Raw genomic sequence first — 23324 nt, 5'->3', positions numbered from 1 at the left:
TCAAAAAGGGAACACAACTGATCACAGGTTCAAAGCAGTAGCGCAGAAGCAATGGCAAACCATTTCAAGGAAATTGAAGTCCCTCAGCAAAGACACTTCAATTACGTTCCTTTCCCCTCTGTTCTCGCTCCAAACTCTTCTCTTTCCTTTCCTTCCTCTGTTTCTTCTCTTATTCTCTCCATAAAAACCGAGAAACCATACCTCGAGTCTTTGCTTCACAAAAGTGGAGCGATTCTCTTCAGAGGCTTCCCCGTAAACACAGCTTCTGACTTCAACGACGTCGTCGAGGCTTTTGGGTTCGAGGAGTTGCCTTACGTCGGCGGGGCCGCCCCTAGGACTAACGTTGTTGGACGGGTCTTCACAGCTAATGAGTCCCCACCTGATCAGAAGATTCCCTTCCACCATGAGATGGCACAGGTGCGGTTCCGTAAATTGATAAGCGCTTCTGGGCGTTTGATCTTTTTGGATGAGTAATAAGTTAATTTGCCTTTTCAGGTTCCGGAGTTTCCATCGAAATTGTTCTTCTTTTGTGAAGTGGAACCAAGGAGTGGAGGAGAAACTCCTATAGTTCTTAGCCATATTATCTACGAGAGAATGAAAGAGAAGTACCCAGATTTCGTTGAACGATTGGAGGAGCATGGTTTAATTTATAATCGAGTACTGGGTGAAGATGATGATCCTTCATCCCCAATTGGCCGCGGATGGAAGTCGACGTTTTTGACCAAAGACAAGAGTGTGGCCGAGGAAAGGTTTGTTTTTTGTTTCCTCAAGTTTTGAAGAAAAACTTGCTTCTCATCAAGTTGTTATTAATCTTATACTCTGTTTCAACAGGGCAGCTAAGCTAGGAATGGAGTTGGAATGGTTGGAAGATGGAGTGAAAACGATAATGGGTCCAATCCCGGCTGTCAAATATGACAAGTCGAGAAATCGCAAGATTTGGTTCAATAGCATGGTGGCTGCCTACACAGGTTGGGAAGACGCGAGAAATGATCCTAAGAAGGCAGTCACATTTGGGGATGGTAAACCATTACCAGGTGATATAATCTATGACTGCTTGAAAATTCTTGACGATGAAAGTGTCGCCATTCCATGGCAGAAAGGTGATGTCTTGCTGATAGATAACTGGGCTGTTCTTCATGCCCGTAAATCTTTCGATGCGCCTCGTCGAGTGCTGGCTTCTCTTTGCAAGTAGTCCTTTGAATCATGCATCAGTGTAGAAACTGCAGTATACTTGTAGGTCAACGAACTTGAGCCATATTATCATGTTTCAGATGTCTTAACTCATGAAATAAAGGTTTTGTTACCAAAGAACTGCTGGATCAGATACCCTGAATCCCCTGCTTAACATCTGTACAAGAAAACTCATTCCTAAGCCTAAAAATTTAGTTATTGATTCATCCGTGTGTGCAATCTGAATGTTACAAGAGCCATAAATAAAGAGCAAAAATATTGTTATTGTAATAAGCTACCAAACTCTCGCTTACGTAGAAGTCAACCTTTCTCTAGCTACATTCCCACGCTCTACATTACATCAAAACTTTCCACTCACAGTTAAAAATTGTATACAAAATCAATAGTCGGGAAGAACATAAAAGAGGTACACGACTGCTACTATATTATCACTTTATTAGAATGTCACTTAGTGCAGCCATGCACAAGGAACTACAAGCTCACAAGGGCTCAAGTTGGGAATAAAGGAGAGAGGGAGGAGGTCAAAGGATTGGGGATTGAAAAGGAGCTTTGCTAAATCACTATCTTCCTTGGACAAGGCCGCTGAATACTTGGCTGTTGCCGGCAAGAGTTGCTTCCCACTCAATGGAGGATAAAAGGATCTGCGACAGTGAAATCACAACTTGCTTCATGTCAGGTCGTAGGATGGGATCCTCATCCACGCATTGTTTCGCAAGCATGGCCAACTATGCATTGACATCCACAAAGAAAGAAATTAAATATCAGTTGGAGGTGCAATCGCCAAAATAAGCATGTCCATGCATGGTATTACTTGACCAGGAATCCATCCCAATGAATAAATTAATGCAACTCGCAAATAAACATAGAAAAACTGTGGCAATTCCTCTTTCTGGACTATCATCATATTTTAACAGCTAAAGTAAAGTGACAATTGAGCCGTTTCCTTTTTCCTAAAACAGCTGCAAGCTTTGCATTCTAATTATGAATGCAAACTAGGATCAACCAATCTGCAATAAAATTTGCAACATGAGCGAAGGTCAAAGAAATCTACCTTGAAAACACAATCATGGGGATATAAATCCATCATGTTAGGATCAATGTGATCTTTCAAGCTTGACATGCTCATGGAGTCAGGTGAGCTCCGAAGAGCTGCTAGCATCTGTAATTTTTCAAGAGATGTGGAAATGCTTTAGTATGACAGTACAGCATGTGGATGCTCACTCATTGAAACATTCACGTCAGAATGACATTATTACAACATAATACTAATTGAAGTATGTACAAATTCATCATAACCAGAAGCCTAAGAATTAAAAAGAACAGGAATTAATTGAGAATCAATCAGGGATAAGACATTCACAGTTAATAACTTCAAACTATCCTTCAACTCCTCCATTTTACCTAACATGACAACCCCAGCTTTGAGAGCTATCAAGCCTTCCAACCTCCCAAACCACACTCTATAATATTCTCTAATCTTAGAAACTTGATTCCACAATAATAGAGCTTAACCCTCCTTCAATACTAATGCATAAAGCATAAAAAAGGCTCTCCATAACATTTCGGAATTGTATCACTTCAAATTTGTGCAGTAGCAGAACTTACAATGGATGCCAGTGAACGTCTTTCAGGATTTTTTGCCACTGCACCTTCAGTTTGTATTCTGGCTTCCTTCCCAGATACTATCTCAAAAAGAACCACACCAAATGCATACACGTCACTTTTGGCTGTAGCAAGACCATCACTCAAATATCTGCAAAAAAGCAATGCTAAGAGTTGAGACCACTGAAGGACTTGTTATAGGCCACAGTAGCTGAATAAAGCATATTTGCTTACTCTGGAGCCAGATAACCAAATGTTCCAACAACTTTTGTTGTTGTAGCTTCTCCCTCACCTATTTTTCCAACAAGTTTTGCCAATCCAAAATCTGAAATCTAAATGTAAAAAACTTTGTGAGCTGAACCAATATGCAAGGATAATGGATGAAATCAATGAAAACTGATGTGTTAGAAAAACCTTAGCCCTGAAGGAACCATCAAGTAAGATGTTGCTTGTCTTGATATCCCGGTGAACATAGTGTGTTTTAGTGTGCTCATGAATGTATTCGAGGCCTCTAGCAGCATCAAGTGCAACCTGAACCCTCATGATCCATGAAAGTGATGTATTGCCTAAAAGCAAACACCATTTGCAACATTTAATATCATATACAAGTCATGGGTGCACAAACTATAATGAAACACACAAACTTAAGAAATTTAAACCATCAAAATGCAAGTGGCATTGCAACAACTGTGTTCTAAGCAAAGATTTTACAAGTGACTTACCCTTATTCTGAGGATCGTGCAAATGGTTTTTTAGTGAACCCTTTTGCGCATACTCATAAATTAGGAAGAGCTCATCATCACTGGCTGCGTAGCCAATCAATTCTACCTTGACAAAATTAAACCAATATAGGAGTCAAAGCTTCAAATATTTTGAACCAAGCAGCTTGAAAACTAAGAGCACCACTAGTGAACTTTCAGTTTACAAAGGGCAATACCAGATTTGTATGGTGGACCTTGCACAATACTTTCATCTCTGACATAAATTCTTTAGATTTTGTAGCAGTCATTCTCTTAACTGCAACCTCCTGAATTTTTATTTTTTATTTTTACTGGTTTGAGTGACATTGAAAATTATATACATAATGATATGAAACAAAGAAAAAAAAAGGGTAAAAAGCTATAAACCTGGTCACGAAGAAGGCCATAATATACAGAACCATATGTTCCATGCCCAATAAGACTTGAATCAGAGAACCCATCAGTTGCAAAAATAATTTCTTCATATGTGAAAACCACAGGCTTCTCTACATCAAGCATATCAGTTCCTAGAGCTGTGAATAAGAACATATAATCATACATTTGAAGCTTAAAATTGGCAAAAACACTGCAATAGAACTTAAAATTTGAAAAATCAATGGTTGATACTGAAATTCTCCTTTCAGAATCTCATAACTCTTTCCATAAAAACCTTTAGGTATAGTAATCTGGTGGCTGCTAGATTCTCCATTTGTTTGTTTCCAGTCTCCAGATTTGCCAGACATATACCTCCGTGAAGCACAACAGAAACTTGACTTGCGAAGAATATGAAACTTATGAGAACTCTTGCCATCAGGGTCTTTAGCATGTTCTCCTAGAGGTTTTGAAGAGCAGCTAGAGGACTTCAAACATATACAAATAACTATACAAAATACAATCAGTGCAAGACCAATCCCAAGACCACCTATGATCCATCCATATGGTATGTGTTTCTTCTGATTTGGTGGATTTCCTGCAAATAAATCAGAAGCTCAAAAGTGGTAAGAATTATGATCAGAAGCTCATGAGCCCAACTGATTTCCATAGAATTTAAACCAATATTTAAATATTATTTACAGCACAAAAGGGAAAATGAAATGAAGTTTAGCGTCAATGCATCTAATTTCACTACATCTCTCAACAAATTCGGAATATTTCAGATTAGAAGGGAGATATGAATTTGTCAACATAAAAGAAGAACAGTAAACTAACAAGAGTTGCAAGCTGGCACTTGTCATCTGTTCATAGTAAATACTTAATTTCTTTCCTTAGCAGGTTGTAGTGCAGGTATTGTCTTGAGGCCAAACATATGCTATTGTAGTTGAGTACTAAGTTTCTTTCCATGATTCACAAGCATATGTTCTAATTATCACACAATCAAAGTTTCCAGATGAAACTAGACAATTTCTTATATAAAGCAGTGAAAGACAAAACTATGTGGAAGCTCAATCTCAGTGTATGTGTGTCCATGCTATATGTACCAGTGAAGAGGCATAAGCCACATCACAAATTACACAACATCACAGAGGTACAAAGCCATACCTGAGAAACTGTCAAAAGAAGAAGGTTCAGGAACAGGAGTGGGACTAGAAGGAATGTCATTCTCCACAGGATAAGGCTCACCAGGAACTGGAGAAAAGAATATGGATAGAATAAGCATGTAGCTGCGCAAATAATGGACTTCTAAATAAAGTTCAGCTATTAAAAGAACACAACATAGTGGAAATGACACGAGGAATCAAATTTCTGTTCAGTTAACTGTATAGTAGCACTTCTCATTACAAACAATGAACTGAATTAATTTTCCCTCTAATAGTCCATTCAGACAGAAAATTTTGGGTTCAGCTAATTTACTTATTATTTTTCATCCAGTATCCATTTAAAAACAGTGGTTGCTCCATTAAAGATAATAAAACATCTCCTCTTTCAAGCGCCATATGATGTTGAATGCTTAAACTATACTGGAGAAACTTCATCATCAAAGTCAAACAATGTGACATGATTGCACTAGGTAACCTTAGTCCATCCAATCAATATAATATAATACAATATAATATAATATGCTTCCAAAATGTACATTGAATACATGCTACTTTCATGATCTGCTAAGAAAATTAAAAAATGCATATCACAGCAAAGTCAACCCCAAAGTTGATCTGCACAGTCACCTCAACAGGAAGATCCAGGATCAAGCTAAAATCTTGAGTTGGGGAATTGCTTTAGACCTCTTTGACTATATTTGGAAATCACATTCAAAAGCCAGTCTGACTACATAGAGTCAAGATCACGCAACAAACCACAGTACTGCTACCGCCTCAACTCATCATTAAACCAATCTCAACTTTCCGAAATTGCATAGCATTTGCCAATGAGGCATTTTTCAAATTTACAGATAAAAAGGGCGTTCCTGGTGCGAACACTGCTTGTTTGCGAGGGTTCAAAGTCCATTTTTAACCACAATTCCACAAACTACTTTTCTACTTATTTAACGAAATTCTCATCTATTTGCTCAGAAGCAAACAAATTAACAACACAAAATGCACGGAATCACACCTCTACCGAAAATAACAGCAAAAGCTATTTGCAATCTTAGGCATATATTTACATTTCCATGATAAAACAACTTACCTAGAAACAATGTAAAGTTGCTCATCAGAAATCCCAACAAAGAAGAAAAAGAAAAAATTGCAGCACAGGACGAACCTGAATTCAAGGGAATATAATACAGAGCACCAACAGTAATATTGTCTGGATTCCCTATCCCATTAACTGCCTCAATACTATCCATACTGACCCCAAATCGACTTGACAGGGACTCCACAGTGTCTCCTTCCCCCATCACATAACTCATCAAGTAATTCCACAACCCATTTGAGCACCCACAGAACAACCTCAATGAAATCACTGCACCAACCTTGGCTAATCTAGTAGTATTGGGCAGGAAACCAAGCCCATCATAAGCATCGATCACAATGTCATAAGCATAACCCTCACTGGATTTCATTGTATATGTAGTGTTAGAGGCATAAACTTTGGGGGTGGATAAGCATGAGCAATTCTTCTTGATGAATATGTAGCCGTGATCATTGCCTTCTACGGTTACATCTTGGGGTAACACATCGAACATGCTTTGGATCACAGCTAAACTCTGGTTCTCTTGGGGTTTAAAGGCCAAAAATGATGTGCATAAGCGTGTGGTGTCCGTACAGTTCATGGGTTGTGTGGAATATGAATATACAGAGAGGATTTGAAGAGAAAGAAACCATATTAGTGGAAAGAAACAGCAGTTTGTACTTAACATTCGTGTATGCATAAGGGCACAAGAAGTTTCAAGATTCGAAATTTCAAAAGAAACCTGAAAAAAAATTTTTAAGTAGAAATCGAGGTTTGAGATTTGCCTCTTGATGAAGAGAACCAGAAGATAATTTTTTTTTTTCAAAAAAACAATTAATGAAATAATAAATTTAGTGAAGCAGAGTGACTAAAGCTGACAACTTAGCATGAAAACATGGATTAGCACCAAACAAATGATCCAGAAGTTAGCATGGATCTACTGAAGTATTTCTCTTTCTCCCATTTCTTCCTTTGCTTTTGGAAGAAGAGAATAAAAAAATCAGAGTAAAGAGAAAAAGAGAGATGGGTTGGAGAAAACAGAGTCAAACGGTGAGTCTCGCTGAATCGTGGAGATGCAGAGGAGAAGGCACTAAGGGGGGGCTTGAGCAGGAGAAGAAGCAGAGAAAGAGGGGCCTGCAAACAGGGCATTTGGTGTTTTGTTGTGTGTTTCCTTCTCTCTGTTAATTGCTGTCACTGTAAAAAGCGAAAGCGACTTCCTGGGAAGACTGAGAAGGAGAAGGCCACGCCACACGAGACCCTTTGATATCTTTTCATTTTGACTAAAATCAACCCTCTGATTATTTTTTATTTTTCTCAAATTTATTAATTAACTTTTACTTTCGGATTTTTATATAATAATTATTAAAATTATCCCCTCAAAACTGTATTAAATTAAATTTTTATTTAGTATTTATATAAAATTAATTAAAATGTATAAATTTAAATATAATTATCTGCTATTTAAAATTCAATTATTTATATATGCAAGTAATCTTAATGTGAAATCTTTGATTTTGATTTTGATTTTTTGATTGCATCCCAATCACTTGTTCCATAATACAGCAGTATATGCCAATTTTAAGAAAACTTGTAAACGACTTAATTATGGAAAATTCACAAAGAAGGAAAAAAAAGTTATTTTCATCCCATAATCTATAAAATTAAATTAAAATTAAAAAATAAATAATTTTTATTAATAATAATTCGTAACAAGTCTGTATATTTTAGTTAATAATTCATTTAAAGCTACATTTTTATTAGTAATTTTTTTTTAAATGAAAATTAGTGATCGAGAAAGTAAAATTTGAGATCTCTTATAATTATTTAGATACAGTGAGTTATAGTTTTTATTAGTATGTTATATTTAAAATTTTAATAATGTTACAAACTTTTAAATTTTGGTTTGAATCAATTGATTTTATAATTTATTAGTGGTGTTGAATCAAACCGGTAGGCGATGCAACTCTAACCCATGCATACAAGGGCAGGTGGTGGTGGTGTTGGAAAAAGCTTAGGCACAAATTACAAAGAGCTAGATTAATTGAGAGAGGGAGTTGGTTGTGTCCCACCTATTTTCTTATTCGCGCCAAATTTCTCAATTAATCTCCGATTATTTCACCAATTTCTCGCGATTCAGGGTAACCTTACGTTGACTCCTGTTACTTTGACCTTAGTTACCGACACCTAAAACACTCAAGAGGCAACTATCGAGTGCAGCTCCTCCTTCGCTGTTTGCTCAATCATTGATTCTCCATAACCGTTGATGGAAAATCAAATAAATGAATTTCTTATTTAGTTTAAAAAATCATATTAAATATGTAAAAAATATATAGAAAACGTTTGAAAGAATTATTTATTTTTGTGTTATAAATGCATTCTACAAAAAAATATGTTTTTTTAAATATTGATAAAAAAATATTTTAATAAATATAATTAAATCTAGTTATCTCATATTAGTTTCTCATATAACCTTAATATATAAGAGGTGTATCATCAATGAAGCTGTGTCACTGCGTAATAGCAAATGCACCGCTCGGAAGAAAATCGGAAAGGGAAGGTTTTGACTAAGGTGGGGCCACAAGTGGGACACGAGACAACTGTAAAAATATATCTGCTGAGTCATTAGACAGAGAGATCTAAACTGGACCAAACTGCAAAATTACCGAATCAGACTTTAATAAATAGAATCAACGAGGTTGTCCTAATATAATAATAAAATATTTTATTTCTTTTTAATTATTCTTCTTCTCTTCCCCACTTTTTTCTTTTTGGTTTATTAATAATTCAACAATTCTAAATAATATATAATATTAACTTCATTTTTAATTAAACTTTTGAGTTTTCAAATTTTAGAGTCAAATATTAAAATTAATTTTTATTTTTTAAAGTTATTTAATTAATGGATGAAGTAAATATTAAATAAAATCACTCATTTATCAACTACAAAACAATTCAAATCAAGTGCCTTAGTTGGAAGGCACTATAACCCTTTTTGAATCTTGGATTAAGAAATTGCATGGCAAGAAAAGCAAAGCTAAGGACAGAAAGTAATAATAAGTTATTAATATTACAAAACCCAATTAATTAAAGATTGAAAATTTTTATATTTAATTTCTATAATAATCTAGAGAGGATTAGTAAAGGCTAGTAAGAAAAGTGAGACACATTGTTACATCAAGTGCATGTGAATTAGTTGGAGAGGTTTGATCATGTGACCTAAGAAAATGGAAAACTTTTATGCAATGACATGTCATTATCCAAAAAGGCTTGAGACCCTTTGAGCAATTAATATAATAAAAAAAATATATAGTATTAGGTAAGAAAGGTTGCTTTTGGGTTTATGTCCTAATTGTGATCTAACATTATATCCAGACTGGATTTGTTGTACACACTATGCTTTGCTTCATTCATCACTGTAATTAAAATATGGGATTCATGTGACCTTTACTCATCCCCTTGGATCTTTCTATGGTCTGGGCTTGCTGTTTTTGCCCATTCCAAGAGCATTGTTGACAGCCCATTGCAAAACTGCTCTCTCCTCCTATCAGTTCTCTGCCTGCCCATTTCACTATCATTGTCAATAACCCGTTACACAGCCCTCTTGTTTTTTTTTTTGTTTAACTAAAGGTAGTTCTTAATATTTTAATTAATATGATTTTGATAAATAATAATTAAAAGAAAATCAAATAAAAAACTTATTAAGAAAATCAATATAAATAAATTTTAATTAAAAAATAAAATTTATTTTAATTATAAAAATTAATCATTGAAATAAAAATATTTCTATTCATTTTAATAAATTAGTTATAATTATGGAAGGCATTTTTCACAATCAATTTCTTCATAAATTAATAAAAAATATTAATTAATTAATTCTAATCAATAAACAATCACGTTAAAATTATAGAGACACAATTCTAACAAGTAAATCAACTGATTGGTAAGTTATACTAATACTAATTATTATTTATTATTAAATATATATTAAAAAAATAAAAATAAATGGTAAAATTTAGACTTTTCAATATATGAACAAATTGAAACTTCAATCTATTTTTAATGAGAATTAGATAAATTAGCCATATATTGCAGGAAGAAAATAAATAATATCAATAAAATATATTCGGCCATAATATATAATTAATTTTTTTCTCTCGGTATAATATCTATGAAAAATTATTAAAATAAATAATATTTATATCACAGAGGTAGTTGACAGACACAGAGCACTTGAACCTTCCTAGATTTGTTTTTTCTCAATATACTCCAAACGGGCATTAACAGAATTATCAACTTCAGTTTTCTCATGCTTTAGCTGATAATTTGACACAGAAAATTTGTTACCCAAACAAAAAAGAAGTCACAAGAAAACTATAAAAGCAGTTGGACAGAAAACAGACAACCAAAGATTCATCAACTAGTGGCAGAACAATGAATGCCGGGGCTAAAATAGAGAATAAACTATAATGAAAAGAGAAAACTTTCAAGTAATTTAATTGGTAAATACAATCAAAGTTTCATGAACTACTAGTGGCAGCCTTTGAAAGCCTGCACAAATTTTCCTCCATCATATTTCACCACAACAAGCCATTTACAACTGAACGTTGCAGCATGAAAAACCCTTGGGGTTTCATTCTTCTTGGGCATACTATACTAACAAAGCTACAATTTTAAGCAGTTAGCAAGTCTAACTTCAGCAAAGCAATGTAGAAGACTAACTTCCCTGTTTAATATCAGTTAGCAAGTATTTTAACTTTATTTTCTTATTTAAATTCTATCGCTTTTTTAAAATTTATTAATTATGCTTTTTAAAAATTAAAATTTTTATATTAATAATTTATTTAAAATTACCAGACATAGTAAACAAATTAGAATGATTTCAACCAACTTAATTTAATGAGTTAATAATTAAATATTTGAATATTTATCCTATCCTATCATACATAATTTTAGTTGATGAAATAAAGGATCTCTTTTTGGATTCACAAGGACATGATTAGACATTGACTTTAATATTTTTAATTAATTTTCCACACACCATAAACAGATTTTATTCTTAAAAATCCTCTCTCTTCCTGGCTTTCTTTTTATTAAAAAAAAATTGAGAAATGGAAAAGATGTCAATGCTAAGTTAATGCAAATCTTGACTTAATTTTACTTTACTAAAATTGTAAAATTTTAAAGAAAATTGAATGGTAATAGTAGTTTTCTGAAATCTACTAACTGCATGCATGCAAGCAGCATCATTTACTTCATCAAATGAAAAAATAAACAATTGGGTAATGTCAAAAGCAAGAATTTCACTCTATGAAAAAAGTTCAGCAACATTGCAGAATCGCATGCAAGAACCCTAGCTAGCTTACAGCGTTTAAGTACTTTTTCAAGTGAAATTATTAGGTTGAATTTCTGTTGATTGTGGCTAACCCTCCTCCAACAAAACACAGCTAAATCCAAAACCCCTGATAAGACAAAAGAAGGAAGGAAAAGGGGTCCCAAAACTGATAATGTTCTGAAGCAATAGCGGCGCATGGAGCAAAATTTAGGGGGACAAAAGAAGGATGAGGGATATATAGTGATGGGAGCAATGAGTGAAACGAGGAAATTAAACAAGAGGAAATAACAAAGCCAAAGAGAAGAAGATGGACATTAAAACAGAGAATGGATAAAACTGCAGAGGAAGTGTGTGGGGGGATGTTATTGATTTGGTGGGGAATATAATATGCCAATCGCCGCCCCACCACACAGCTACCCAGCCAAAGCTGAGGAGATGAATCAAGCTAATGTTGTATTATGGTGTTGGTTTTAGATATGGATGCTAGTGGGATTGTTCTATGGTGTTTAAATTGGTGGGTGATTAGTAATATTAAGTATTGGGCCAAAAATCAAATCATGATAAATCAAACCGTCAGGCTTATCCATCAAGGTGACAAGACGGCACCTTAGTGCGCCACATCTTAGTTCTTATAGACTCTCCCCTACAATACACTCTCCAGACAAAGCATCGGCCTTCAGCCATCAAGAGGAGCAAAGTCCTCCACTATCCTTGAGTTCTTCTCTATCTCTCTTTGAGTCTTGACATGACATTTAATTCACGAGCTGTTTCGTCCTTTATTCTCTCCACCGTATCTTCACCGTTCGCTGCTTTCCGATCAACCTTTTGTTTTTTCTCCCGTTAATTAAGATTAGGATCTCTGTTCAAGATAATGTAGGGACATGAAACCACCGGAATTTCAAAGCAAGATGGCCACATGCTTTCCCTTTAGTAAGCATGATTTATTTTATATGAAAAAAAAATCTTAAAACATTGTACAGGATTTTAATTTCTTTTAAAATATTTTTATATTTCAAGCAAAAAATATTAAAAATAAAATAAATTAAATTTTGTAAAATTCTTAATTTTAAATAGATAATAATAGAGGATCTATGAATTTGATGCGTACACTAATCAATTAATATGATAATCCCTATTTAAAATTATATTAAGAGCCATTAAAATTGTAAGACATAAATAAAATATTAATTAAATACACACCTTGATCCGTATGGAAATTTTCCGTACATTTAATAGCTCACATACTAAATACACTTCAAATCTAGTTAATAAATTTAAATATTTTATATTATATTTCGAGTATATTTCATTATCTGTTATTAAAATTTTAGAATTTTATAGTAAAATCATTTGATTTGGTTTGGTTTATTCTTTTTATCTAGCTGCAATTTTTAATAGTATTTATAGAATTAAAAATTTATAAAAACATAATATTTTATTCTTTTATTGGCTTTTAATTTGGTATTTAGGCTAATAATTTAGTATAAAATTATTTACATGATCCAACTTCATATAAATAATTAACCCATGTTGCACCTGCTACATGACTCGAATATAATTTAAAAGATATGAATATATGGAGAAGTCTCCAAAACTACAGTGAGAGAGAATTTCAAGGGTGGGTTGGTGAGGATTTTGTCGGCCAGCGGGGGGAGGGGTTTCAGTTTTGCTATTTTCTCTTCATCTAACCATGTATAGTTTTGGTGTTTATTGATCTAGTTTTTAATTTTGGTAGTCTGTATTTATTTGTTTTTTTGGGCATTTTGCTTCCTATTCAGGGGAAGGTTTCAGTTTTGACGTTAACATTCTGACATTATATTAATGTATTTGGCGATCAAGACTCTCACTGGATCGATGGAACTAAATTTTATCGCGTCATTTCTTTTTGGATGCTGGTATCTATTTGGTTGGTAGAACTCTCTTCGAAAAGTTTGGTTGGTGTGAAATTTTTTAGTTGGTCTCTTTACTCGATTATGGTTGGTTGGATTTCCATTACTTTTTGCTTTTATTCCATCTCAGTTTACATGCTTCTATTTTAAGTATGTCTTCACCGAATGAGTCATGGAATAGACGTCGATGGCAATGATCGATGGTGTGGTTATTTTCGATGGTATTGTGGTAGTATTGCGGTCTACTTTTTCCTTCTGCTATACTTTGTGCCTTTTACTTTTGATGTTTTTGTATATTTTTGTGTATTGAAGATGTAATTAGTTTCTGAATATGTTCATCGATTATGATAAGGGGTGACTAAGGTTTGCATTTTATTTTTCGGTGATGTCATTTTCAGGAATGGGCCACTACTAGACTTGTATTTATGAGTTGGGTATTCTATTAAATTTATTTTTGACTTTTTCTGAATTTAAAATGAGTTTAATTTATACTTATATTTGATTCAACAAGTTTAAGTAATAAAAAATATTAAAGATCTCATTATAAACAAAATTAAGGAAAAAAAAAAGTTCTTTAGTCTCTTCCAATGTGGTCATGTATAATTAGTTCCCATTAGGCTAAAAATTTCATCAAATTCACATCCATTCATACTAATTGCTAATTAAATATCAAAAGCTTAATAAAAATATCATAAATTGAATTATCAATTTCAATTGTGAAATATAATTTAAATAAAAATTGAAGAATAATAATAGATAGAAAGTCACTACAAGTATGTACTGATAGTAATTTTTTTTCAATAATGAATCATGACTTTTGGGTATCAAGATTTTAAGTTCTCAAAGGTGTATATATAACTAATTATAGTTTTTTTTTTTCTAATGGATTGAAATGTTTATTTAATTATATATTTAAATCAATAAATATAATAAAATTTAGAATATATATAATTCAATTGGTTTAAGTTCAAAATCAGTTTAGTTGACAAGTTGAGAAATGACTTAATTAAAAAAATAATGTTAATAACTGATTTAATATCGGTTACACGTAATGAGGGAGAGAGAAAATCAGAGTAATGGCCCCACAAAATAGTTTTAGAATTAGAGAACGACACGTGTAAAAAAACATAAGATAAACAGCAGCAAGTCGGCAACGAAACCTAGCCTAGCCTAGCCTAGCCTTCGGGGCTAGCAAGGCTGGGTTTCGTTCCACAGTATCCAAACAGAGATCAAAGCGCAGTGGCTCACCTCACCTGGAGCTACTCTATTCGAGGTTAACCTTATGGTTGGGTTAACTAACCTTGTATTGGTTGTCCCCTATGACTCATCAAACCTAATAACTCGGCCGAGTTGTGTTTTTAGGGAACATGAATGACAGGTGGACATCCAAAAGACCACGCTACCCAACTGCACTATATAATTATTAACATGAACAGAAGTTCAATTATTTTATTTATATTAATAAAATATATTTTTTATTAAAAAATAAATAATATTAGTAATTTATATAAATAAAATTTGAAATTTTGGTTATAAATATTTAAAACAAATCTAATCACAATCCACGGAAAAGAGGTAGATTCGGATGAGTACTTATTTCTTGATAAGGTATTATTTTAAACATGCAACATATAGACTATACGCATAATTTTGATTCAGAAGTCAATAATTAAATTGCACGAGAAGTACTATTGACCAATGGCATTACGACAACTAATTAACTTTATGAATCAAAGAAACAGAATTTATACGCTTGGCAAATAGTCTATGTAATAAATGTCTTATGAGCATCACACGTTCATAAATCATTTTCAATCACATTGTTCTAAGTAAGCTCGTGTGCCATTATTCTTTCAAATTTTGATGATTTTTTAAAAGAAATTAAAAATTAATGGAATTATTAAATGCAAATAGCAATTAATAATTTAAGCATAACACGCAAGGGCATTATGGTCATAGAATGAAGGTATTAGTTGGGTTGGTGAGCCACTTGTGTATGTACAGAATTCATGAAACCAGAGGATAAAGCATTTACTATTCTATACGTATATGTACAGAGCCATAATCCTACACACAAAAACCCAACAAAAGAGTGTCTCCTGTTTCTTCTACTGATACCATCAGAGTTATGCTCAACAATTGTGTCAGATTCTGCACTCTCATCTCAAGAAGATCATACAATCCAACGGCTAAAAGCATTGGATCATCCATCAATTGATGGAGACACCCTCTTAATATCGTTTCTGTAATGACCCAATTGGAGAGTTATTGATTTGTGACTGTGGACGGAAGAGAGATGGAGCAGACAAGATCATGGGATCTGCATGTTTTTACAGCATGAGCCCTGCAAATATGGATCATGCAAATCCTCTCCCTCTGTTTTTCTATTTTTATTTACTCTCCCTCTTTCTCTGTCTCGATTAAAATAACAAGAAAACAAAACACTAACCCCACACACATCATTTTCTTGACCTCATAAATGTCTTAATTTGAGCCTAAAGTCTCTCTCTTTTTATCCTTATCTAATCAAGGTTTACATCTTAATCAAACCTGTCCTTGAGTAATTAATAATCTGCTATTAAATTTCCAAGCAAAGATTTGATTTTTCTGCTTCTTTACTGTAAAGGGTATAACTAAATCAACTTAACAGTGGATCTAATGGTTAGAATAATGGATTTTTGGTAAACTCTGTCCTTCTGGTTGATGGGTTTGTGCGCTAACAATGGTTAATTGACTCTAATTCAAAATAAAAGCTAAATCAAATCCGAAGTGGGCGTTGATAGCTTTCTCTCTTTCTAGTGTGCTAATGAGGCTACAATGCGTTGAGCATCTTTTCTTTAGGGAGGTCAGCAACAGCACTGTTTGCTTCCTCAGCTGTTCAACCTGACGTTTTTAGAGGTCTCTCTCCTGGGTTGCGTGCGGTTTCCTCTAAATTCCCCTGTTTCCTGTTTTCAGGTTCTTGAGCGTGAGAGAGATATAAAGGAATCTCTCCTTCTCTCTTATATATTATCTCTCTTCCTTCATCTTACTCTCATTTCTCTCTGCTTATTTTCTTTCTTAAATTTCAATTCTACACCCAAATCACATCTCTCGTCTCCTCTTAGGTCAAAAGCAACTAGAACGCTCTAAGCGTGCCAAGAAAACAATAAAAAAGTATAGTATTTCTTTTCTTTGCCTTGGGCCTTTGAGTTGTTCAAGCACTTAATTTTGTGGTTTCTCTCTTTCTTGGGTGGGGTTGCTGCCATTATTTTTCTGTTCTGAGTGTGTGGGGTTTAAGGATTTTTGTGGCTTGACGCTTTAAAAGCTGGTTCTTGGGTTGGCAGTTGAGATCTTAAGGTTCTATCGCTATTATTTTTAGTGGGCGGAAGAGTTCCTTTTAATCATTTGAGGATGCTGGTTTTCAACTTCTTAAGTGCTGGTTAAAGAACTCTTGACAAAAGGTATCGAACTAAAATCTATCTTTCTGTTTCTGTTTGTTTTCTTTGCTCATTATATGGTTTTTTTGGCGGCTAAAGCTTCTAACTTTGCTTGCTTTTCACACTCCAGTGAGTTTTTCCTGTGTTCTTGCTTCTTTCTGGTGTTTAAAGTCAAAGAAGTGATATTTATCTGCTGAAATGGAGAGTTGTTTAAAGAATGGTGAGGCATGTCCTCAGTTGCTGGATTTGATTCCAAGAGAAAGAGAATGGCTAGTTAAAAGAGCTGATGAAAGATCCTCAGAGGAGAAGAAGCTTGAGTTAAGGCTTGGCCCACCTGGTGAAGAATGGTGTCTTGGAGAAACCGCTAAAACTGCAGATAATAGAGAAAGAGATGAGTCTCTTCTCTCTGTTGGGTACTCCTCAAATGGAAACCAACAAAACCATAAGTTTTCTTCACCTGAGAACTTGCAGTCCGGTTCTGTATGGTTCAATCAACAAGTCTCACAACAAGCGAAGGCTACTCCATTTCTCCAGTTTGCATCAAAAACAGTACCACCACCACCACCACCACCACCACCACAGAGCTTGCCTGTAATGGCAAAGGAATCCTCACAGCCCTGTTGCATTAAAGTGGCTGTAGACTTGCAGCAGAGTGCAGAAAAGAAGGCGTTTTCACCGCCAGCTCCTGCAAATACAGCTGTGCCCAACAGCTCTCAGAAAAGGTACTGCAGCTTTTTACCTCTCCCCCTCTCTTAATCTCTCTCACCTCTGTCTCGTTTTCTCAGCTTTATGACAGAGGATATTCATTCACATGTTCACCTTGCTAAATGCTGTGCGGTCCATCATCATATATTGTTTTGTTTCTTGTTTTTATGCCTGTGCACTCCTTCACTGTGTCATTTAAATTATACTATCTGGTTTTTTTACTGCTGATTCTTAGCATAGTTTGGCCATCAACAGCATAAATCCTTCTCTTTGTAACCTTTTCTTTTCTAGTAATCCTTTCTTTTTATGTCTGCTTTCCATAGAGATTTAGATCTTATCTCCTCCTTCAGTGTGTTTATTGCAGGGTAATTTGTGTGACAGTTCTTGATTTCTTGAAGTATGAACTATTTCTATATTTGTCTTTTTAATTCTTCAGACATGGAAGTACTTGTGGGATTTCTGTAGCTGCTATTTCTGTGCTACATCTCCACATGCTTTGTTCTTTTCTATTTGTTCTGTTTTTTAATTCTCCGTATCTAAAGATTAATTATCTTCTTGATGACTATCACTTAGCTCTATATTTTCTTGTCTGATTTACTCTTTAATGGCGTTTTTTGCAACAAAGCAGAACTGCTCCTGGTCCAGTTGTGGGTTGGCCTCCAATTCGTTCATTCAGAAAGAATCTTGGAAGCAGCAGCTCTTCAAAACCTGCTTCTGATTCACAAAATGAAGGCCCAAGCGAGAAGGTTGTTGGTGAAAAACCAGTTGAAACTTGCAAAAAAGGGATGTTTGTTAAGATCAATATGGATGGTGTTCCCATTGGAAGAAAAGTAGATCTCCAAGCCTATGACAGCTATGAAAAGCTCTCCACTGCTGTTGATGAACTCTTCAGAGGCCTCCTAACAGGTTCACTTCTCTCTCTCTTTGAATTGACATGTACATTGAATTAATTATCGAGTTCTTGTTACTGCATATAATTGAGGCACTGGCCAATAATGGTGTTTTTCTTTATCTAGCAATTGTATTGGCATGCATAGACATAATGCTGATTTGAAAGTTGTGTCATCTAGCTAGCTTGATTAGTTCAATAAATCAACATAACACTGTTAATTTGGCATTTGCACAAGCTGACATATTGATACCAAGAGAATTTATTCATGTCTAGTTGCCATGGGTTGTTTGATTATAGTCATGAGTCCTGTGGTTTAGTTTCATTCTCTTTGAATTGATATTGATTTAGTGCTCACAAATTTCTGATTTTGTTTGTCCTATGTGTTATATGTTTAGCTCAAAGAGATTCCTCTGCTGGTGGAATCATGAGCGAGCAGAAGGAAGAGAAAGCGAATATTGGTATATTGAATAGAAGTGGGGAATATACGCTTGTTTATGAAGATAATGAAGGAGACAGGATGCTTGTTGGTGATGTCCCATGGCAGTAAGCATCTTTATCACTGTTGATCTGATGCTAAATTTTTTCATTATTCAATTCCATATTTCAATCCTAACACTTAGTGATTGAGCTTATAACAAAACACCATTATAGTTTATTCTTGCAATCCCAGTATTCAATGCAATGGCATTCCCTTTTTTGCATAAAGAAACTGTACTATTTGTTTCCTGTGCTCATCTAAATCCTAATAAAATAGTATTAAACTACTGCTTTCGGCTCCTTGTTGCTGTAATTATGGTATCTAACTATGTTATGCCATGTGGCTTTATTGTCTTGTAGAATGTTCGTGTCAACGGTGAAGAGGCTTCGTGTATTGAAAAGCTCTGAAGTTTCTGCGCTGAGCCGTGAGTGATTTATCATGTTACGAAGAACCTTAGACTCTCATTAATTTAGTATTATTACTTTGTGTTAATCAGATAGTTGTATTTGTTTTCAGTTGGAAGCAATAAGCAAGGCAAGGAATCCATGAAATGAAAATGGAGTTTTTGCTGTGATGATTCTCTTTTGAAGCTAGAAGAAGAGAAGACTTCAAATTTTATGTTCTTAGTTGACATTTTGTCTCTTGTAATATTATTGTATGCAACTCTTCAATTCGCAATCTGTCTTATTATCTGTAATTTTCCCCTTAACCCAACTAGCTCATTTTGCCTTAATGCAACATTCAGCAATGCATAATAGCTGTTAGCTTAATTTACAAGTCCCTTTATTTAGCTCTACCGATCAATCTTCAATCTCCGTTCCTTATCGGAAAATAATAAAAAGAACCCGTTAACCAATGGCAGCTTGATATGTGAAGCTACTAGTGAATTGAAAGAGTAATGTGTTGTAAAGCTCCTAGGCTTTATTCTGTGGCAATTCAATTGGAACAACAAGTACAATATTCAAAGTGTCCTTTTGGGTTTTGGGTGGAGAGAAAGTGCACAAATCTATACCCTTTTTGGTTCAAAAAGCTATACCAAATTCCTTTTCCTTTATACCCTCGATGGTAATATTCTCCTAGGTCTGTCCCAAACGCTAATCCTTTTCTTTGGTTGCCCTTAAATTGAGTGGATGCCTTTGATTTTGCACCATTGATCTTGTTTTGCAGGGTAGGCATTTTCTTTAGATTTGAGTTTGTGTCATGTTCGATGTACCTGAGGCCGCCTTTTTTTATTTTTATTTGAAAAAAAAAAAAGAATAATGTTGAAATGGGTTATGTTTGGGGAGTTTTGACCTTGAGAGCTGCCTAACTTGAAGGCGAAAACTTAGACTGGTCTTTAAAATGTTCCAAGGGTATAAATTTGTGCTGTGCCACATGTCTCCTTTCGTATTTATTTAATCTCATTTCTTGCATTTTCAGACTTATTAAATCTGCTATTACTTAATTTATTTCTTTCATTTTCACTTGATTCCATTGAAATTCAAATTCAAAATGTCATAGTTCAAATTGAGGTAAAACTAACCAGTGATGTATCTTTATATTTTAATGCACTCGAAAATATACTAAATACGTTTTAACTCTTCATCAATCCTTTTCATATAGCTGGACTACGATGTCGTTTAATGGGTATCAATAATCTCTTCATATTTTACTATGACACTTTTAATATTTAATGATAAACCAGACAAATACAGTTACTAAATTTTCAATCAATTTTACATTTTGATCCCCCCCCCCAAAAAAAATCATAACTACTCATCCATCGTTACCACATTAGACATCAAAAAATGTTATTTGAGTTTATATTCCAGAGCTTGAATGAAAATAAAGTAGCAAGTATCCGATGCATTGCATAGAGAACCATTCTGCAGAATTTACAGCAAATTAATGAACCAAGGGCAAACCAGAATCTGCAGAACTTAGACGCCAAGTAATTATCGTCACAGCAGATTTGCCTGTACTAGAAATATCTAGCTAAAAGTGTAACAGTTCTGACTAAACTAATCCAAATAATTTTGGACTCATACATGATTGGCTTAAAATGGTTAACAGAAAATATTTAGTAGTTTTTGCCGGTTAAGTTTCTCTGATATGGGAAACCATTCCCAAAGCAAGGAGCTGCCCATTACAAAAAAGCCTGCAGATAAAACAACAGCAGCATCCATAAATAAGAAGCAATTTCTCAAATAGCTACATCAATATACGACAATCGCAAGGAGTCGCTTGCGTCTATATGATGCCCATTATCTCCATTGGCTTCGCTAAAGTCTACGCACAAAACCTCAAGAAATTGTTCTCGTACCTTGTTCCTTGTATGATTATTGCAGCAAAGCTTAGAATCCACTGAGGGAATGGCTTTCGAATCTGCCAATGCTCCTCAACCTTGAAAGAATAGGTGGCAGCGGCCGGAAAAGTAATGGGTTCAACTTTAATAATAGTTTAGTTTGGTTACCGTTTGCGCTCTCAGCAGGCTTCTTGACTGGAGCAGTTAAGTCTATAACTAGTATTTTCCTTGTTATTTTGGAGAACTATGACCTTTATCCTCCATGTAAAATTGCTTTGCTTGCACTAGAAGAAGCCTCTAATGCGGTAAATTCTAAGTAAGTTCTTCTCATCTTAAATATGTCCAATTCTAGGTGATAAATTAAGGATAACTTTCTGAAAAAATCTCGAGGAAGCATTGCATGATCTAATTTAATGTATATTATAACTTGGGCATTTACCTGGAAGGTAATATTGCTATATTTTTCACTTGAGATAATTATATGATACTTTTTGCATGCATGCAAACTTCATAGTTACTGTAGAGACGTAACACTTAGAAGCCGCACCATCTCGATCCTTTGATTGAGTTAGGTTCGACTTCTTCAATACATGACCTATGCCTTTACTCGAGTTTCAAGCCCACGTCACAACTCTCTGGATGTATAGGCCTCAATCCAAAATTTCATTATTAACATTTTCTTTTCAAAAATTTTAGTCTTTCTTACTCAAATCCCATGCCAACCCAAATACTCAGAATCCCCATCCTCATCCTAAACCTATACTTGTTATTATTATCATTAAATCCCAAAATTAATGTGTATATATCATTATAAATAAGAAATAATCTGTTATGAAACAATAAGAAAAAGTTGACAAGATTATCAAGACCAAGATCTAGTCTGAGTGCTAACTCTTCAATTATGTATTCAGATCAAAGAAACTAAATAATTCTCGTACATCAATCAATGTTTGTCACAACATCCAATAGAATGTTGTATTTTACACACACACACAGAGTTCAACATATGGAAAATGTGCAGTACAGATGCTTATGAATGAGCTAGTGTTTTTACTGAAGATGTTATGTACCAGAGGAAGAAGAAGAAGAAAGAGAGAGAGAGAGCCTCATGAAGAATTAATCCATTATTAATTTTTATTTTTTTGGGTGATTTAATTGCAAAAGTTGATGATTTTTCAGTTTGTATAATTTCTTGGTAATGGAATTGTGCTGAGCTAAATGATATAAAATCTATTATTATCTGAGTACTCGTATACAGATTACAACACAGAAAGAAATTGTTCATAGCTATGTTCTAAACATCAACCTGAGATAATTGCATTGAATCTACAATTAATACTTTACATCAAAGTAATTAACAACAAATTAATAATAAATTATCAGATCCTAATACGAATCGCTTTTAACCTAATTCATGGTTACAAAAACTCAAAAACAACATCAAGATTTGGAGAAAACCCCATCAAAAGATCAAGATCCCTAAAGAGGAAAAAGGAAAAACAACAAGAATTAATATTAATACTTACAACAATTAATATTTGATCTATTTTTCCGGATTGGTTTGCCTGGCTTCAACCCTGTGTGCCATTTATATACACCGTTAAGCATAAGACGAAAGTGGAGAGAGAGCACAAGGATTTATAGATGGAGATGATATGTCACTGTACATTCTGCCAGACTTGGAGGCCATGTCACCTCCAAAGTTTGGCTGGGAGAGGTATGCAGAAGAAAGAAATGGATCAAGGATGATGGCGTGAGAAGTTTTTGGTTTGTATACATTCACCCATCTTCACTGTTTCTATTGGCCCTTCAGCCCTCCCTACTCTTTGTATTGAGGACTTGTAGAGAAATAAATTTAAGTTATTAATTAAAATTAAAAAAATTATTGAATTTAATTCTAATAAATAAAAGAAATATTAATTAAAAATATTTTATTTTTTAATGGACAAATAAAAATTCTGTTATTGTAATGGATAGAAATGCTTGTGGTAATTTTTTCATTGATAAATAATGGTGTTTAGTGCCATAAAGTCAATGAAACCCACAAGGCAAGGCAAGGCAAAGGAGAGAATGGTCCACCATCTATAACCTCTGCATTATTTTGTCGTATTAGAGTTATTTTAAAAAAAAAAAAAATTATTAATCTAAAGTTTAAATCCATTGTTGCAATCATCCTTGAAAATTG

At 34.1% G+C, this 23324-nt stretch overlaps 3 protein-coding genes and 1 long non-coding RNA gene across 4 annotated transcripts; 2 read left to right on the top strand and 2 right to left on the bottom strand.

The window, feature by feature from the left end:
• The first annotated feature begins 33 nt into the window (after positions 1–33).
• Positions 34–1397, top strand: LOC110626015 (clavaminate synthase-like protein At3g21360). Its single transcript, XM_021771740.2, has 3 exons — positions 34–417; positions 496–749; positions 832–1397. Exons 1-3 carry the CDS (start codon positions 52–54, stop codon positions 1190–1192), a joined length of 981 nt encoding a protein of 326 aa, XP_021627432.1. The 5' UTR covers positions 34–51; the 3' UTR covers positions 1193–1397.
• Positions 1398–1434: 37 nt separating this feature from the next.
• LOC110626013 (lysM domain receptor-like kinase 3) lies at positions 1435–7375 on the bottom strand. Its single transcript, XM_021771738.2, has 11 exons — positions 6234–7375; positions 5073–5159; positions 4204–4503; positions 3921–4066; positions 3731–3820; positions 3516–3621; positions 3208–3359; positions 3028–3125; positions 2797–2944; positions 2243–2350; positions 1435–1916 (listed from the first exon to the last, which is right to left on the bottom strand). The coding sequence occupies exons 1-11, from the start codon at positions 6841–6843 to the stop codon at positions 1752–1754; spliced, it is 2010 nt and encodes a 669-aa protein (XP_021627430.1). The 5' UTR covers positions 6844–7375; the 3' UTR covers positions 1435–1751.
• An 8785-nt stretch (positions 7376–16160) lies between these two features.
• LOC110626984 (auxin-responsive protein IAA26) lies at positions 16161–19625 on the top strand. The gene is made up of 6 exons (XM_021773197.2): positions 16161–16804; positions 16911–17502; positions 18114–18391; positions 18773–18920; positions 19215–19279; positions 19372–19625. Exons 2-6 carry the CDS (start codon positions 16979–16981, stop codon positions 19407–19409), a joined length of 1053 nt encoding a protein of 350 aa, XP_021628889.1. The 5' UTR covers positions 16161–16804; positions 16911–16978; the 3' UTR covers positions 19410–19625.
• Positions 19626–20671: 1046 nt separating this feature from the next.
• On the bottom strand, positions 20672–22987 carry LOC110626304. Its single transcript, XR_002489697.2, has 2 exons — positions 22666–22987; positions 20672–20992 (listed from the first exon to the last, which is right to left on the bottom strand). It is a non-coding gene; the product is annotated as an uncharacterized LOC110626304 (long non-coding RNA).
• Positions 22988–23324: the final 337 nt, after the last annotated feature.

This window comes from Manihot esculenta, chromosome 11 (genome assembly GCF_001659605.2).
Source record: "Manihot esculenta cultivar AM560-2 chromosome 11, M.esculenta_v8, whole genome shotgun sequence".
NCBI classification, from domain to species: Eukaryota; Viridiplantae; Streptophyta; class Magnoliopsida; order Malpighiales; family Euphorbiaceae; genus Manihot; species Manihot esculenta.
This window is presented reverse-complemented; position numbering and strand designations above follow the sequence as displayed.